The sequence below is a fragment of the Macrotis lagotis genome, chromosome 8 (assembly GCF_037893015.1).
Source record: "Macrotis lagotis isolate mMagLag1 chromosome 8, bilby.v1.9.chrom.fasta, whole genome shotgun sequence".
NCBI lineage: Eukaryota > Metazoa > Chordata > Mammalia > Peramelemorphia > Peramelidae > Macrotis > Macrotis lagotis.
Window position 1 is genome coordinate 132,777,582 of NC_133665.1, and position 18,349 is coordinate 132,795,930.

Below are 18,349 nucleotides of genomic sequence, written 5' to 3' on the forward strand. Positions count from 1 at the left end.
TGGCAAAAGAATATCTACCAGAGCCAAAATACCTTCTATTAGAAGTCACTAGGATCTTTTTAATGAAGCTTTTTACTTTTCTGTTTGTTTTAAATCCATTCATTCTACTTCTCTCAGGAAAATATATTTATTTCACTGTGTAATCATAACATCACACAATCCAGGCCTAGAATATCTCTCCCTTCCCCTTCAGTATTCATATTCTTCCTTCTACTTACAGATTTTTTTAAAAACCATGCTTCTGATAAAGATATTCCTAACTGGTAGTAATGGTGATTTTTAGAATTCTGTCAAAATAGGAAATTCCTATGATCCCCTTTTCACTTACAGCACTATATAAATTTATTCCTTTGTTTGCCTATAATATAAATAATACAAATACTTTAATAATCTGTGATTTCATCTGTGTGATACAAATTGCAACACCTCTATACCCCTGAGGTTTAATGAGCTATTGTGGCCAAAAGAATTCACCTTTTTGTGGCCAGTACTAGAGATGAGCTTCTCCACATTCATCTAGGAGGATCCTGGACCAAAAGACAGAGTCATTAGCTGGGCCTGTACTTAAATGTAAATATTTTGATTGATCTATATATTCATTCAATATTTCTCCTTTTACCTACAATTCTTTAATAACTCTACTTACGTAAACTCCCAGAGGCAGGAATTTTGTCGAATTTATTTCAAAAAGTACAGTGTATCATGCCATGTTCAGGTGATCTCTTAATAAATATTTCTAATAATGGTGACAAATATAGGGAAGAAATTTATTCCTGTAAAAACATGTTTGGTCATGTCATTCCTCTACTAAAATATCATCAGGGACTCCCTCCTGTCTCCTGGGTTAAAGTTCAAGGCTTTTTTTGCTTGGGATTCAAAGCTCTGCATCTTCTAACATCACCCTGTCTTTCCAGATTTATCTCTTAGTATTTGCCTCTGTTCACACTACACTCCATTCAAACCAGACTACTCTGCAACACTGCACCACCCAAATATTTCCAATAGTCTCCCACCTTTCCACAAAGGGCCCTCCCTTCTCTCTCTTTTTTTTTTTTTTTGCAAGGCAGATGGGGTTAAGTGGCTTGCCCAAGGCCACACAGCTAGGTAATTATTAAGTGTCTGAGACCGGATTTGAACCCAGGCACTCCTGACTCCAGGGCCGGTGCTTTATCCACTGCGCCACCTAGCTGCCCCTACTCCCTTCTCTTTTTATGCTGAATTTCTCTCCATTTTTTTTTTGACAAGGCAAAAATAATTGAGTGATTTGCCCAAGCTCTGAGGCTGGATTTGAACTCAGGTCCTCTTCATTCCCAGGCCCATGTTCAATCTGCTTCACTTCCTAGCTGCTTCCCAAGCCATCTTTTAAAGCCTAATTCAAATACTTTCTCTTCTGTGAAAATTCTCCACCTTCTTGTTATAGTCCTGTTTATTTTCCTTTTGTCAAAGCTAATTATTTGTGTTACTGTTTATTAAAACTATGGGTAAACAAACATCAGTCAGTGGAAAATGTGGTTAAATTTCATGAGCACAATTAAATTTCATCTCAGAATAGGGTCTTTGGCTTAGTCCTTCCTGTATGAAAACTTGAAAACAGGCAGGAAGTTTCATTTATTTAATTTATTTTATTAATTTTATTTATAATTTATTTATTTATTTATAATTTATTTATAATTTATTATTTTATTAATTAATTTAATTTATTTATTTATTAGACATCTAGAATCCTAATTCTTTGAGCAGTTTGGTTCCTGCATTCACCAGTATTTGCTCATTATCACATTCTAGGGAGAAAGGGGGAGTGATGGAAAGAAGGGGGAGTAGAGAAAAGAGGTGAAAAATATAAGTATATATTTTGAAATTTAGGAAAGAAATTCATTTGCTCATTCCTTAAAACAATGTATGTTCTCTAGTACCTACCAAAAAGATTTGGCAGAGCCAAGCAGACAGTGAACGTACAAGGGACTACATGGGGAATATCAGATTTTGCACTGAAATCTGAAATGATGGAGTAGCTTCCCAAGGGGCTCTGTTGCACGGGCTGGAACACATTCTCATTTGTCTCATTGTCATCATAGAGCGACACAGAAGAGGACTGTTCTTTAGCATGCTCGAACTTGTTTTCAAAGTCCCAGTCGAAGTTCTCCGTCTCCATCCTGCAGAGAATTCCAAATGAGAAGGAGAAATACAAAAACTGATTCCAAGGGAAAGCTAAGGACATTTAAGACTCTAAGGTATTAACTGAACCCAACTCAAGTCAAAATGGCAGCTAAGTGGTGTAGGATTTGAACTCTGGATGATAGTCTGGCTACAAACAATTAGCCGTGTGAAACTGGGCAAGTCATTTAGATCTCTCCGTCTCAGCTTCTGCATCTGTCACATAGGGAGAATCCTAGGACCTACTTTCCAGGCTTTATGTGAGGAAATAACAATGATAATGAAAATGTGAATAAGGATGATTAGTAACATTTATAGAGCACTTTGTAAAGTAATTATCTTGTTTTTTTTCCCTCATAGCAACCTTGAGAGGAAGATGCTATTATTATTATGAGATAGCACATCTAAAATGCTTTGCAAATCTTGCAAAACTCTATAACTATTAGCTCTTATGATTAATACCCAAATAGCCTTTCTTCTCTACTGCAGGGTATTAGCACCACTCCATTCTTGAGATTTCTGTTAATAGTCCTGTTCATTCAGGATTCCTTCAAAAAGCATTTATTAAGCACCAGTGTCACACACTGTTCCAAATGCCAGGGTAACAAAAGACAAAATTCAAACAGCTCCTACCTTCAAGGAGCTTACATTCTTTTGAGAGGAACACAGTAAGTTGACAGATAAATTAAAACTTCTTTAAAAATTTCACCAGATCTGTGAGTTCATGGGCTTAATTAAGGAGCTCTGGGAACCAAGGCAGATCCATATGTTGGATGTGAATGGAACAATTATAAGGCAGGTGACTTTCCCAGGGTTACAAAGTAGATTTGTCAATGTGGAAAACAAATGCAAAATATAGGGAGAATAATTTCTTTTCAGAGGGGAAGGGCATTAGCAACAATTAGGAGGGAAGGGGAAAATCGGAATAATTTTCATTAAGAAGATAACAATTATATCCAGGGGGCAGCTAGGTGGCTTAGTAGATAAAGCACCGGCCTTGGAGTCAGGAATACCTGAGTTCAAATCCGGCCTCAGACACTTAATAATTACCTAGCTGTGTGGCCTTGGGCAAGCCACTTAACCCCATTTGCCTTGCAAAAAAAACCTAAAAAAACAAAAACAAAAAAAGAAAATATGAAATCAGATCAAAGTTTGGAAAATCAAAGTTTTGGGGTTAGGATGATTTCCAGGATGACTTTGGAAAAGTTCTATCATAATGTAACAACAACCCATATTTACATAATGCTTTAAACCTTACAAAAGAGCTTTCTTCCCCAAAGTCCTATGATATAGCACTGAAATTTATTATCATTTACAATTAAAATATAAAGGTCCAGAAAATCAGCAGGGCTTGACCATGGTCCCATTGCAACTTAACATCGGAGTCAAGGTTTAAAACCAAGTTTTCTGAATTCAAGTCACAAAATGATAAATTTGGATTAGAAAGGTGAAGTCCAACACCTTCATTTTATAGATAAGAAAACAAGCCCTGCAGAATTTAGGGACTTACCCAAGAAGGACCCAGAGCTCTCTGGGACCCTAAATCCATTAAATCCAACTGCTGTCCTCTCTGGGCTTTGTTTACCCCACTCATACTATTTGGGAGTTAATCTGAACAGTAGCATCATCTGTTTAGGACTGGATGTCCTTATCTAGTCCAATCTCTTCAGATGAGGCCCAAAGACATAAGGACCCTTGCCCAAGTCTAGGCTCCCAATCTGCCAAGCCAAGGTGTTCCTTCATACTTCCTCTCTGGGATTTCCCTTGTGACCCATTCCAAAGTGAACTCCTTGAGGACAGAGAACAAGATATTTGTTGTTTTTAGCACACTGTCTAGCCAAATTGTAAATGCTTGATGATCAACTAATTGGGCTTAAGTTTGCCCATGGGGGGAGGGAGAAGATAGTAGAGGATGACCCCTGAAGTTCCTTCTAATTCTGATATTCTGTACTTCGATGAAAGACAAAGTGGGCTCAAATTCTCTGGCACACTACCCAAAAAAGAACATTAGACACGCCTGATATCCCTGGACATGTGAAGGGCGGGCCATCGCATTTCAAATCAGCAAGGGGGGTCACTCACGTGTAAAAATCCCTCCATAGGTGGGGTGGGAACTTTTATCCTCCATCCTTCATCTTTCATCCTTCATCCTTTAGCCCTCATCCAAAGAGCGTGCTCCCCTGGGGCTCCCCGGCCAAGCCCTTCCTCATGCCCAGGGGTCACAAGCTGGAGCCTGAAGAAACCTACGTGATCGGGGTGGGTAAATGAGGGAGTCCACTGCGCCCCGCCCCTCGAGCCCAGGTACCCCCTCTTCTCCCTCCTATCTCTCTTTCCATTCTGTCTACTTACTCCTGTCGCAGGGACCCCCGTGGGGGCAGTGGATGGATCTGCCGGCGGGGCCACAGGACGCCCCCAGGATGAGCTGCAAAGGAACCTGGACGAGGACGCTCTGTGTTATGCGGTTGCTAGGCGACAGAGGACTTGTGTCCCAGGCGTTTACTGGAGCTCTCTGCAGGAAGGCGGGCCCAGAGCAGGGCTTAGAAGAAGGGGACCAAACTTCCCAAGGAAAAGTCCAGTGGGCCTAAATTCTTCATTCCGTGGGAAGTCATAAGCATGGGGGCAGGGTTTAGGATCCAGGTGACCTCTTACTACCTGACTCAGTTGGGCAATGACAACCTCCCTGGACCTAGTTCCTCATTTTTTTTTAAATTAAGGGGTAGGGGTAGCTAGGTGGCACAGTGGAAAAAGCACTGGCCCTGGAGTCAGGAGTACCTGAGTTCAAATGAGAAGTCAGACACTTAATAATTACCTAGCTGGGTGGCCTTGGGCAAGCCACTTAACCCCATTTGCCTTGCAAAAACCTAAAAAAAAATAAATGAATAAGGGGTCAGATATGATGATTTCTAAGGTCCCTTCCATTTCTAAATCTATGATCCCTACCTATCATCAGCTAGTCTTAGATTCTTTCATTTTACAGATGAGGAAACTGAAACCTCGGGAAGAAAGAATGATTTGGCTAAGGTCTCACAATTGGGAAAAAGCAGAACCCTAAGTGCTTTAACTAGGAATTCTGAACTCCAGATCAAATGCCCTTGTTGTTCTGCAGAAATCGGGGGGGGGGGGGGGGGGGGAGTTCCCTTTGCTCATTTCAAAATCTGTTATTTTCACTCGTTTTGGTCAGATCCCACCTTTGTGACCCCACTTGGGATTTTCTTGGCAAAAATACTTTTTTTTCCCATTTCCTTCTCCAGTTCATTTTACAGATGAGAAAACTGAGGCAAACAGTTGTGTTTAGTGACTTGCCCAGGGTCATTAAAATAAATCAGGTTTTTAAAAACTTTATTCAAAAATACTTTGTGCAAGATCTTATAGTAAGTACAGGTTGAAAGTTATGGAAGTACAGTAAGGAAACAGATGAAATTTAAAAGCAATCCCCACCCTGAAAAAAAAAATTTACCATTATGAAGTACTTTTCTTTCAGTAGTGCTATAAGGTAGTCATTGTAGATACAATTTCTGTTTCAGAGTAAGAAAATTATGATCCCATGCAAGTTAGGTATGAAAAATGCCTAGAAATTCAAAATTCTTTCCTCTAAACCAGTCTCAACTGTAATAATTATAATAGCAATAATTTCTATTATTGTTGATAGCTACCATTAAATAGAATTTTGTTTGCAAAGAACTCTATAAATATTATCTTGTTTTAGCCTCACAACACCCATGAGAGGTAAGTGATGCTGTCCCCATTTAACAGATAAGGAAACTGAGGCAGACAGAAATTAAGTGACTTGTCCCGGGATCACACAAGCTAGGAAATATCTGAAACAGAATTTAAACTTGGGTCTTGTTACCTCCAGTTCCAATACTATATTGTGTGACCTATTTGCTTTGGTTGTGACTGTGAAGTTTATTGGTCAAAGACCCTAAATTTTTTGTTTTTTAGTGAAAGGCATTCGAAACTAAAGACTGGGACGGCTAGTTGGCTCAGTGGATAGAGCACTGGCCCTGGAGTCAGTAGTACCTAAGTTCAAATCTGACCTCAGATACTCACCTAGCTGTATGGCCTTGGGCAAGTCACTTAACCCCACTGCCTTGCAAAAAAAAAACTAAAAAAAAAAATTAAAGAAACTCTAAAGACTTAACTGACCCCCCCCCCACTTCATTCCCTAGTCACTGCTCTGCTGGTGACAAGTGGGATGGGACCTGGGGGAGTAGGTCTTAGGGTTCAGACCAACTTAAGTGTCTTGTTAACTGCAAATGTTTGAAAGAAAGGGGAAAAAATTGAAAAATCAAAGATCATATTGACCTGAGATAATAAAAACTTTAAACATACTGAGAAAACAGGGAGTGGGGAAGTTAAGCAAAAAAATGGAAGTTACAGTTTCCTTGTGACTCCAACCCCTCTCTATCCTTCCTGCCCCCTGCAAAAGGACAAATAAATCAAATTTTGGCATAATAAAACAAGGAGTTCCCAATAGCAAAGATAAAAGTTGATAGAGTACTGAGCTCTTGCCTTTAACAAGCTGTCCACTAGTAAGACATAATTAACAGCAGGTTCCTAAACCCAGAGAAGAAATACATCCTCATTTTTCTAGGGTGTTTTGTGTACAAAGCATTTTCCACACAATAAATCTGTAAGGCAGCCTCATAAACAATCATTCATTCAGATAGTATTGCTTGAACATTGACTATGAACAAAGCAATCTAGGGATCCCCCCCCCCTTTCAGGAGGTCCCTAGTGAGAGAAATCCCTCTACTTTTGCATATGCTTTGCAAGTTGGAGTGTTACGGGTGCCCTGGGGGTTTCTGAGATGTTAAATGACTGGCCAAGGTCACACAGCCTACATTCAACAGAAGCAAACCTTGAGCCCAATTTCCTGACCACTATGCTGCCTCTTAAGGAGGTTAGTGGGGGGGGGGGGGGGGGAGGGAATAAAGCTATAGATAAAGATATATTGGCTATCCTTACAAAACTTGTAATTGAGCTACTTTTAATGATAGTATAAATACTATTTCTTGGGCATGGAGAGAGATCTAGGTAAAGACCAAAAAAAAAAAAAAAAAGACTTCAGCTGGCTGGTTATGGTTGGCTAGGATATATACACACACAAAAAAAAAGAGCTAAAATTAGTTCTGGAGACCATGAAGTAAAACAATGAATAGATAACCTATCCCCTTATCACTATTTGGAAGAAGAGCTCTCATAGTTCCACAAGACCAACAGATTCTGCCCAGCAGAATCGCTTGGCAGATAATAGTAGAAAGATCAACCTCAATCTTGAAAGTAACATTTTGGAATGAACAGACCGAGCAGAGGAACCCCATCGTAAGAGCAAGTTGTTAATCTCATGATATCCCCAGAGGACATCAGTATCTTGGGGGGATCAAACTGAGGCATCAAGGTGGGAGTTATCCCTAGCATATATAATTTTCTGATTTTCAGATCATTGATCTAGTATTGAAAAAGATCTCAAAGACCAGTTATCCCAATTCCAACTATTTTACAGATAGGAAAAGAGGCAAGTGATGGGGCAAGGTCACAGAATCAAAAAATTGTGGTTGAGATTCAGGTTGGTTGGCTCCAAATTGAGTATTCTTTTCACTACACCATAATGCCTGTGTATAACTAATTTGCTGCATATGGAACCTTTTTTTATATACCTCCTTGGGTTAAAAACCAGTACTGAGCTGGGTGGGTCAAAAGATAAGAGTTGTTGTTTAGTCGTGTCTGACTCTGTGATCCCATTTGGGTTGGGTTTTTTTTTGGCAAAGCTACTGGAATGGTTTGCCACTGTCTTCCCTAACTCATTTTTCAGATGAGAAAACTGGGGTAAACATAATTAAGAGACTTGCTTAGGGTCACATACCTAGTAAGTGTCTACACTGGATTTGAACTCAGTCCTTTGACTCCAGGTCTGGAATTCTATTGGGATTAAGAAGACCTGGGTTGAAGACTTCTGATGTTGTTGCTCAGTCCTGGCCAGATCACTCGATCTCTCAATGCCCCAAAAGCCTCTTGAAAACCATAAAGTGCAGAGTAGATGCTGATTTGAAATGGAGAGAGAGAGAGAGAGAGAGAGAGAGAGAGAGAGAGAGAGAGAGAGTTAACCAGGAGCTACAAATATCAGTGAAATCTCAGATATGGTTCCCTCCTCAAAACATAAGTAAATAAATCCTCTTTGTTGGTTTGACAAGTAAAAAGTGTTGTTTTAATTTGTGTTTCTCTTATCAGTGATCTGGAGCATCTTCAACATGGTAATAGGAAATTTGCTTTTGTCATTTTGAAAGATGTTCATTGCCCTTGACCATTTATTTTTGAAAGTCTTTCAGATTTGCATCAATTCTCTGTAGATTTTGAATATTAGATTTTTATCAGAGGTAGTTGATACAGTCTAATCCATCATTACTTCTTTTCTCACTGCATTGATTTTGTGTGTTTTTTTCCATTTTATGTAATCTAAATGATCTGTTTTGTCTTTCATAACTACCTCTTTCCCTTTCCTCATCATGAATTTTCCCCTAACCAATGCTATGAAAGATATTGCCTTCCATTCTCTTATAATTTTCTTATGACATGAACTTTATATTTAGATCATTTATCCATTTGAAATTTATTATAATAAATAATATTAAACAAAACCTGTTTTACATTATTTAAAACCTCAGTTCCAAATGTCAAGCAATTAAAATTTAAGAAAAAAAATAAAAGCAAGTAGAATATTCACATTACAATAAGCATTCTTGACTTTCAGGGGTGCAGATGTTAGTAAATTGTGTTGACATCTTTTTGACCCATTCTTTTTCCTCCCATCTTAGTCAGTGAAAAGTAACAGATTTATCATGCCTCTTCTATTCCATTCTTTCTAAATAGAATAGCAGATGGGTGAGGGAGGTTTCAACAAAGAACCAGCACTGTTTTAATGCCCCTGATTTGAAAGAGTGCATGACTGTCATCTCAAATTTATCGATTTCAAAGGCTATTTATGCCAACATATTTATAAAGGGCCTATCACAGACTTTAAATCAATTACTTACATACAGCTGGAGATTTTGGCTTTTCTTATTTAAAATACCTAACAAAACAGTAAAATTATAATAACATCTTCCCAGAGGCTCTATATTTTTCTCCTCTTGAATTCTGTTCTCTTAGATAGTTAGAAGCTAATTTTTTTTAGAGTATATACACAAAAGTCAAATAGGAATTAACCTTTCAGTTGTATAACATCCTTAATTATCCATTATGGAGCTTTCCACTCTCCCTCAATCCCCACCCACACACACACACACACACACTAAGACCAAGCCTTTTTTTCCTTCTGTTTTGATTTTCTATTGAATCTGTTTTGATTTTAACGATTTAGGAATTTCCCTAAACTCCTACAAATGTATTGACATGTATCTACACTTGTCCCACTATTTATAGTCTTGTACAGTCGACACAAATGACTTGCATGAGGTGACAGAGTTCATATTTATCATAGACTAAACTTGAATCCAGATCTCCCTTAATTAATCTTCTCAGTTCTGGACCTCCTTGAGACCCTTTCATTGTCCTGACAGGTAAGTGTATGACATATACCTAGCTGGTTCTAGCCATTATACCTCCAACCAGTTTCTTCCCAAAAGTCTGCTGTTGTTGAATGCTCCTGACCACTGGACCTTGACATGTGTCCAACTTAGGTATGCCAGTCCCACTCCGGAGATCTCCCTTCATTACCCCTTTGACTTCCCAAATAAAAACAACTTCTCCTGACCAATCTGGGTTGTCTCTCCTTGCGAGAAAACAAGTGCTACTTGAGGGTTGGAGCTATTTCCCTTTAGTATTTATATAGGGATTCAAATCTTAGTTTGATACATAGTTTAAACTCTTTATTTAGATGCCTTTACTTTCATGAATTCATTCCCCACCACATCTATATGCAATTTTCTACTAAATTGTGCTACTTATCATAGCCTAGCTGTAATTAACTTACAATTAATTTATTGTTCCTCAGCAAGATAACTGATTTGGGGAGAATGATTTTCCTCTTACTTATTTTTAGATAAATACATTTGATCAGTTAAATGAAGTCAGGAATCCTAGAGTGACAGTCTAGAATGGCAAATGCTAGGCATGGCTGACCTAAGAGTCAGGAAAGACCTGGATTGGAGTCTCTGCCATTGACACATGCTAGCACTGTAGGACCATGGGAAAAATGCTTACCCTCTAAGATTTTATATACACATATATGCTATAGATGTTAAAGATAACATGTGTTATAGTCAGTCTTTATTAGTACATTAGAGAGAATTTCCATCCTAGACCTTTGTTTTAGGAAAATCACTTTAGTGACTGAACAGTGGATGGGGTGAAGTGGGAAGAGACTGCTGATCCACCAGTGGTTATTGCAATAATTCAGGTATGGGTTAATGAAAACCTGCACCAGGGTGGGGGCAGTGTCAGATAAGGAGGGGGCACATTCACAACATGGTGCAAAGGGGAGGGGGGCAGAGATAGTGAGGCATCCAGACTGACTCCCAGGTGGTGAGCCTCAGGTTGACCTCTACAACTCTAGGGAAGGAGTTTAGGGGAAGATGAGTTCTGTTTTGGACATGTTTAGTTTAAGATGTCTGCTGAATATCCAGTTGAGATATCTGAAAGACAGTTGGGTGGAGCAGCGAGGTGGTATCTGGATAGCAAACCTGGCTTGGAGTCAGAAGGATCTGAGTTCAAAACTGACCTCAGAGATTTAATGCTTCCTTAGCTGTCTGATCTTGTGCAAGTCACTTAACCCCACTTTTGTCAAAAACCCCTTAACCCCTTTTTTGTCAAAAAAAAAAAAAAGAAATGACAATTGGAGAGGTGAGATTTGGAAATCAGCAGAATCATCAGCTGATGAGATCTTTCTCTACCTCAATTACTCTTTGGTCTTGTATGACATTTCTGATGCCATCTGGGATTCTTTTGGCAGTGGTTTGCCATTTCCTTCTCCAGCTCTTTTTAAAGATGAAAAACAGGCAAGACAGTGACCTGCCCAGAGTTACACAACAGAACATGTCTGAGGCTGGATTTGATTTCAGGGTCAAGTCCAGTGCTCTATCCTCTATGCAACCCAATGATCTCTTGCCAAAGTAACAGGAACCAGTATCCTGTAGGGAATTATATCATTTATTTGGCTCTTGTGACATTGATCCCATTCAAATCCTGTTGCTTTGCTTTTGTTTTACTGTTTTACTTTTCATATCTTATCTCTCTATCTAATATGATCAGCTTACATTTCTATAGTGTTTTACAGCTGACAAAGTCTTTTCAACCAGATTATTAATTCCTCCCCTCAACCCCAGCAGTGACTAGCACTTTCTAGGCACATAGAGGTTGGCCCTTCCTAGCCTGGGCCTCCTCTGGTTATCGACCCAGAAAATGCAAGATAGAAAGGCCCTTAGGGCTCAGTCATCTTCCCAGGGAGGCCTTCTTTTCACTTCTTTCTGCAAGCCTCCTGCCCTGCTCCTAGAGGCATACATTAAAAAAGAGAAAAATGCCCCCAAATAACAAAATGTTGAACAAATAAGCAAGTAAGGATTGTATAATGCTTCTCTTTTTCAACAAGCAAAAAATTTTGTCACTTTTAAAATAAGATCTCTCGAAAAACTCAGTAAAACTTGACCCCTCCTCCCCCACAAAAAAGAAATTTTTCCATTTCTTAACCAGGACCCTCCACACACACACACACACACACACACACACACACACACACACACATATTCATACATAGACATACCCATATATATGTATATACTCACACCCATACAAACATATACATACACATCCCTACACACCCATGTACACCCATATATACCCCCAAGCACATACATACACACAAACACACACATACACCCATCCATACACATTACATGCACACACAAATATACCCCCAAACATACACATACACACACTCACAATACACACACATGCTCACATACCTATGTACACACATGCATGCACATGCAAATACATACACACATACATGTGTGCACAAATATATACCCCCAAATATAAACAGATACACATGCACAAACACACATACACACATACATACACATTAATACATAGACATACCCATGTATGTGTATATACTCACACCCATGCAAACATGCATGCTCATCCCTGCACATGCATGCACACCCATACACACCCCAAGCACATGCATACACACAAACACACATACACCCATCCATACCCATGACATGCACACACACAAATACACCCCAAAACATACAGATACCCATGCACATGTGTGTACATGTATGTGCAGATGCATGCACATGTGTGCACATAGCTATACATACACCAATACATGTACACAAACACGTATGCGCGCACGTGCGCGCGCACACACACACACACACACACACACACACACACATTCATTCCCCAATCAAATTCAAAAGAAAATAGCCAAACCTTTGAACTTACTTATTTTGAACCTTAGACAACAATCTTGTGGATCAAACTGAAATTTCTTCACCAAGACTCTTGGTAACACTGACACAAACAGAAAGGCCTGGAAGAATTCCATTTTAATGCCTGCCTTCAATGCCATCCTGTTTCCAGCTAAGAAATAGAATTGTAGATTTCTTTCGGGGGGTGGGGCTGGGGGGGTGAAGAGGTTAAAAAATTACATTTTAAATATGAATGGATCAATGACAACATTGCAAGTTGATCAGCCTATATGGATGCAGCTTCTCTCAGCAGTTCAGAGAGCTAGGACAACCTTAGGAGACTGGTTATGGACAATGCAATTCTCATCCAGAGGACAAAAAACAAAACACAACACAACACAACAAAGCAAAACCAAAAAAAAAAAAAAAAACATATGTTCACTTTTTTAAAATTTCTCTTATGTTTTTCTTTCCTATCCCATGGTTTTCTTTCTTTTCCCGTAGTCCTAATTCCTCATACCAAAAATGACCTCTCTGTAAGCATGTTAAACACAATTGTGCATGTAAATATTCACCTGACTGTTCACCATTAAGGGGAGGGGAGGTGGGAAATGATGTAACTTAAAAAGATACATATAGGGGCAGCTAGGTAGTGCAGTGCATATAGCACAGGCCCTGGAGTCAGGAGGACCTGAGTTCAAATCTGAGCTCAGACACTTAATAATTGCCTAGCTATGTGACCTTGGACAAGTCACTTAACCCTATTGCCCCTTAAAACAAACAAACAAAAAAGATACATATGCATGTGTTAAATGTTGAAAAACTTTCATAACATGTAATTGGAAAGATAAAGGAAAATATCAATTAAAAAAATATTAATAGGTCTCAGAAAGTTGCTTTTTGGAATTAGTGTACTGAGTCCCCCCAAGTAGGCCTGAAACACCATGAATCCCTAGCTATTGGATCCCAGTCATAGCCCAATATTCCCAGCTGTTATTACCAATAGATGGGTTATTTTGGGTTTGTTTTTTTTGTTTTTGTTTTTTTTTTTTAGGTTTTAGGCAAACAGGGTTAAGTGGCTTGCCCAAGGCCACACAGCTAGGTAATTATTAAGTGTTTGATTTGAACCCAGGTACTCCTGACTCCAGGGCCTGTGCTTTATCCACTGCGCCACCTAGCCGCCCTTCAATAGATGGTTTTAATGTATTTTTCGGCCAGGTCAATTTAGTCCATTTTTCTGTCTCAATCATTAAACTAAGTAAACTCCATTTTTCATAAGCTGAACATTAAAGGCATATCTCTAACTAGGGCAAGAAGAGGGAAGGGAAAGGGGAAAAGGAGCAGAATACAAGGGGGGATAGTTTATCTGGAGTATATAAGATATAAGGAGAAAACTATACCTTCAGATACATTTAAATTTTTAAAACTACTACTGGAGAGAAGGAAGTATTGGGAACCTGAAACATAGTGACTAGGGAAAGAAAGCAAACTCCAGAGTTATATAAAAAATGGAACCGCAAAGAAATGAACTCACCTAGGGTGTGAATCTTCTTGGGGAAAGAAATACTTTCAGAAAAGTACCACTGGAATTCTAAACTTCAGTGACTTGGGGTAAAACCGGTATCACACTGCTTTAGTTAGGGTTCTGATTAAACAATAGGTATTTTTCAGACACTTAATAGCTGTGTCACCCTGGACAAGTCACAACCCTGTTTGCCTCAATTTCCTCATTTGTAAAATGAGATGGAGAAGGATATGGCAAACAATTCCAGTATCTTTACCAAGAAAACTCCAAATGGGGTCACAAAGAGCCAGACACAATAGAAAAACAATTAAATAATAATAATTTTTCATGCTTGTGAATAACAACAGGAATGTAAAAGGAAAGGTTTAAGCTAAATGCTCTCCAAGATCCCTCCCAGTTCTAAATCTATGGGATTAGGTCAATAAAATTGATTATAAATAATTCAAATTGATCAGAGAATTTCCATGAGCACTCACTAAAATCTTCTCCCAATGCCTAATGAAAGAGAAGTAACCGTAGCTTCTGGAAGCTTATTATCTTGAAAGTCCTTCCTCTATCAACCTGAAAAGGTCTTAAGTAGGGAAGTACTGATGACTATCTTAACCAGGGCCAACCTCAATAAGTGCACACAAACTCATCACCACAAGGTTGGCCAACAGGTAAAGAGTTTTCTTGGAAATGGAAAAACATATTTCATAGTCCACTATGGAACAAAGAAGTTGTGCTAGGAAGAGGAAACACACCAACCATCTCCCTCATCTCAACATGGGATATAAAATGGGAGACAAAATCTCCCAGACTACAAATTCAAGCTCTTTAGGTGAAATTGAAACAGATTAAACTAAGGACTGTACTAATAATTTCATAAATATAGAGAATTTTCAATCAATGCAGATTAACACTTACTCTTACAACTTCAATCCTAGGAGAGCTTCCTAGAATCATGAGAGAGAGGATAAGTGACTTGCCCAGGGCTACATGGCTATCTGAGGGCAAATTTGACTTCAGATCTTCCTGCCTCCAGGTCCTACCCTCCATTCTCTTCCCCACCTAGCTGTCCCATTGATTATGCTAAGTAATACTCAAATGGCTATATAATTTCTTGCCATCTATCAAAATATTATAAATATACAATTCCACTATTTTTTCCATTGCTGCATTCAATCATTGCTGGTTCAAAAGAGGATCCCCCCCACTTTTTGTTCTTTCTACTTTCAAAAAATAAAAAGGATTACATAATATTCTACTATCCTTTTTTTCTGCAAATCTTATTTGCAAAGTGCTTAGTAGTTTTCCGTATGTGTTCATGTATCTGATCTCATATTTCCTGGCCAAAAAAAAAAGTTTACATTTACATATTGTTTTTGGTGACAAAGCACTTTTTATATGACTCTCAAAAGTGACTCTGTAAAGTAGGCTAGATCAGAATTATTCCTAATTGTGGGATGGAGTCTGATGGTTCCTGTGGTTTTTCCTCTGCAGAGGAAGAACTATCTATAGCTTAAAGAAACTGAGAGTAACTTGAGACTTTCAAAGGTAAAGAATTCTTGCCCTGGTCACTGACCTGACAAATCCTGTATTTAGTCTTTCTGAGCCTTCTTCTCTAATATTATTTAATCTCTTCTGCTCTGTTTGTAGCTTGAACATTTCTGTCTCTTTACATGTTGTTTCTTCCATTGGAATGCAAAATCCCTGAGGAAGGGGACTGTGGTCTTTCTTTATAAACCTCTCTCTCTCTCTCTCTCTCTCTCTCTCTCTCTCTCTCTCTCTCTCTCTCTCTCTCTCTCTCTCTCTCTCTTTCTCTCTCCTCTCTCTCTTTTCCTCTTTCCTCTCCATCACTAATGTTTTTCTCTATCCCTCTCTCCTCTATCTTTTTTGTGTGTCTTCCTCCCTCTTTCATTTCTCTTCTCTCTGTCTCTCTCTTTCCTTTGACTTTTCTCTCTCCTTTTCCATCTCTATCTTTCTCTCTTTTCTTTGTCTCTCCTCTCTTTTTTCTCTCTATGTTGCTCTTTCTTTCTCTCTTCTCCCTCTCTTTTCTCTGTCTCATCTTTCTCTCTCTCCTTTGTCTCTTTCCTCTCTGTCCCTCTCTCTTTCCTTCTTGTCTCTCTGGCTCTCTGTCTCTCTATCTCTCTATATATAAAACTCACTGTGTCTCTTTCTCTGTTTCTGTCTTTCTCCCTCTCTCTGTGGCTCTCTGTCTGTCTCTCTGTCGCTGTCTCTCTCTGTCTTTGTCTCTCTCTCTCTCTCTCTCTCTCTCTCTCTCTCTCTCACACACACACACACACACACACACAGAGAGAGAGAGAGAGAGAGAGAGAGAGAGAGAGAGAGAGAGAGATTAATGAAAATTGTTGCTTAAGAATTCTGTTCAACACAATGACACAACAAGCATATGGCTATCCACCTGCTGAGAGAGAGGGAATTGAACTGAAGATGCTGAATGAGATTTTTTGGATATGATTAATGTGTGCATTTTGTCTGACTACATATATTTGTTACAAAGGGTTCTCCCCCCCTCAAACTGGGAGAGGGAGGAGACTAGAGAGAGAGAAAATAGATTTTTGTTCATTGAAAGTATAAACTGTAATTTAATAATAACAAATGCTTACTGACAGACACCAAGACTGTTAGCCTCACCACCACACCCCACTCCCTCTTTCCCCCCATTTTCTACACATGGAAATAGAGAGGGTAATCAATTTGCCTAAAGACTCATCTGCCTCTCACAGCACAATGTACTTAGCACAATGTCTTTCATAGGTGATTTGAGAGGTTTTTATATGCAGATAAAAAAATTTCAAAGAATAATTTGAACAAGGTCAGACTGACTAGCTTTCCTATGTCCAAGCTAACCCTGAACTGCAATTCTAAATCTCAAAATTTCTTCAGAAAAGATATTTATTTGTATTCTCCCTACAATTCATTTCTGTGAATGGACCTATCTGACTAAAATGAAGTTTGCTTTTGCCCAAAGGGAAATGTCAACACCCCTTCCTCCATTACTAATACTTCTGTAGCCACTGCTTTGACTTTCCCTTTTTAGGGACGCATTCTGGAGGACAGATGAACAGAAGGGACAGAGAGGTGAGCAAAAATAACATCAAAAATTATCAAAATATGGGACAAACTAGCAAAAATATTAAAACATGTGACAAAACAGGAGCCTCCTTTCCACCACTCCACAAAGCTAAGTTTTATTACCACCAACAGATCATTTACTGGGTATCCAAATTAACCTGAATTAGACTTTTTGGTAACGATAGAGAAGTGCCATGATGTAAGCAACAGAGCTCTGCATTTGGAATCAGAGGTTCTAAGTTTGAATCTTGCCTCTCCTCGACCCCAGATCAATCGGTTTAACTCTCTTGGCCTCAGTTTCTTATTCTGTTAGAAATGAGGAGATTAAGCCAGAGGACTTCTTACTCATGTCCTTCGAAACTCTCTATCCAAGAGGGAATCACAGTACCTCAGCTATAGGGCTTCAGTTACTGAGGCTCACAAGTGCGTAGAGCTTCCTAGTTTATATATGAGATTCCCAGTCATATAGGGCTTCAGAGTTTATATGGGAGGCTCAAGGATGTATTGGGCTTCAGGGTTTATATGGGAAGCTCACGGATGTTTAGGGCTTCAGGGTTTATATGGGAGGCTCACGGATGTTTAGGGCTTCAGAGTTTATATGGGAGGCTCAGGGATGTATAGGGCTTCAGAGTTTATATGGGAGGCTCAGGGATGTATAGGGCTTCAGAGTTTATATGGGAGGCTCAGGGATGTATAGGGCTTCAGGGTTTATATGGGAGGCTCACAGATGTTTAGGGCTTCAGAGTTTATATGGGAGGCTCACGGATGTATAGGGCTTCAGAGTTTATATGGGAGGCTCACGGATGTATAGGGCTTCAGAGTTTATATGGGAGGCTCACGGATGTATAGGGCTTCAGAGTTTATATGGGAGGCTCAGGGATGTTTAGGGCTTCAGAGTTTATATGGGAGGCTCACGGATGTATAGGGCTTCAGAGTTTATATGGGAGGCTCAGGGATGTATAGGGCTTCAGAGTTTATATGGGAGGCTCAGGGATGTTTAGGGCTTCAGAGTTTATATGGGAGGCTCAGGGATGTTTAGGGCTTCAGGGTTTATATGGGAGGCTCAGGGATGTTTAGGGCTTCAGGGTTTATATGGGAGGCTCAGGGATGTATAGGGCTTCAGGGTTTATATGGGAGGCTCAGGGATGTTTAGGGCTTCAGAGTTTATATGGGA

The 18,349-nt window shown here is 39.3% G+C and overlaps 1 protein-coding gene across 2 annotated transcripts in view; it reads right to left on the reverse strand.

Moving 5' to 3' along the window:
• The window catches only part of CFAP92 (cilia and flagella associated protein 92 (putative)), a 90,412-nt gene extending 85,823 nt beyond the window's left edge, over nt 1-4,589 (reverse strand). For both annotated transcript variants that reach the window (XM_074198389.1, XM_074198388.1), the window contains exons 1-2: nt 4,504-4,589; nt 1,918-2,153 (exon numbers count right to left, since the gene is read on the reverse strand). In XM_074198389.1, the coding sequence (XP_074054490.1) occupies nt 1,918-2,152 (235 nt within the window). In that variant the 5' untranslated portion in view covers nt 2,153; nt 4,504-4,589. The remainder of the gene's footprint in view (nt 1-1,917; nt 2,154-4,503) is intronic.
• Nucleotides 4,590-18,349: the final 13,760 nt, after the last annotated feature.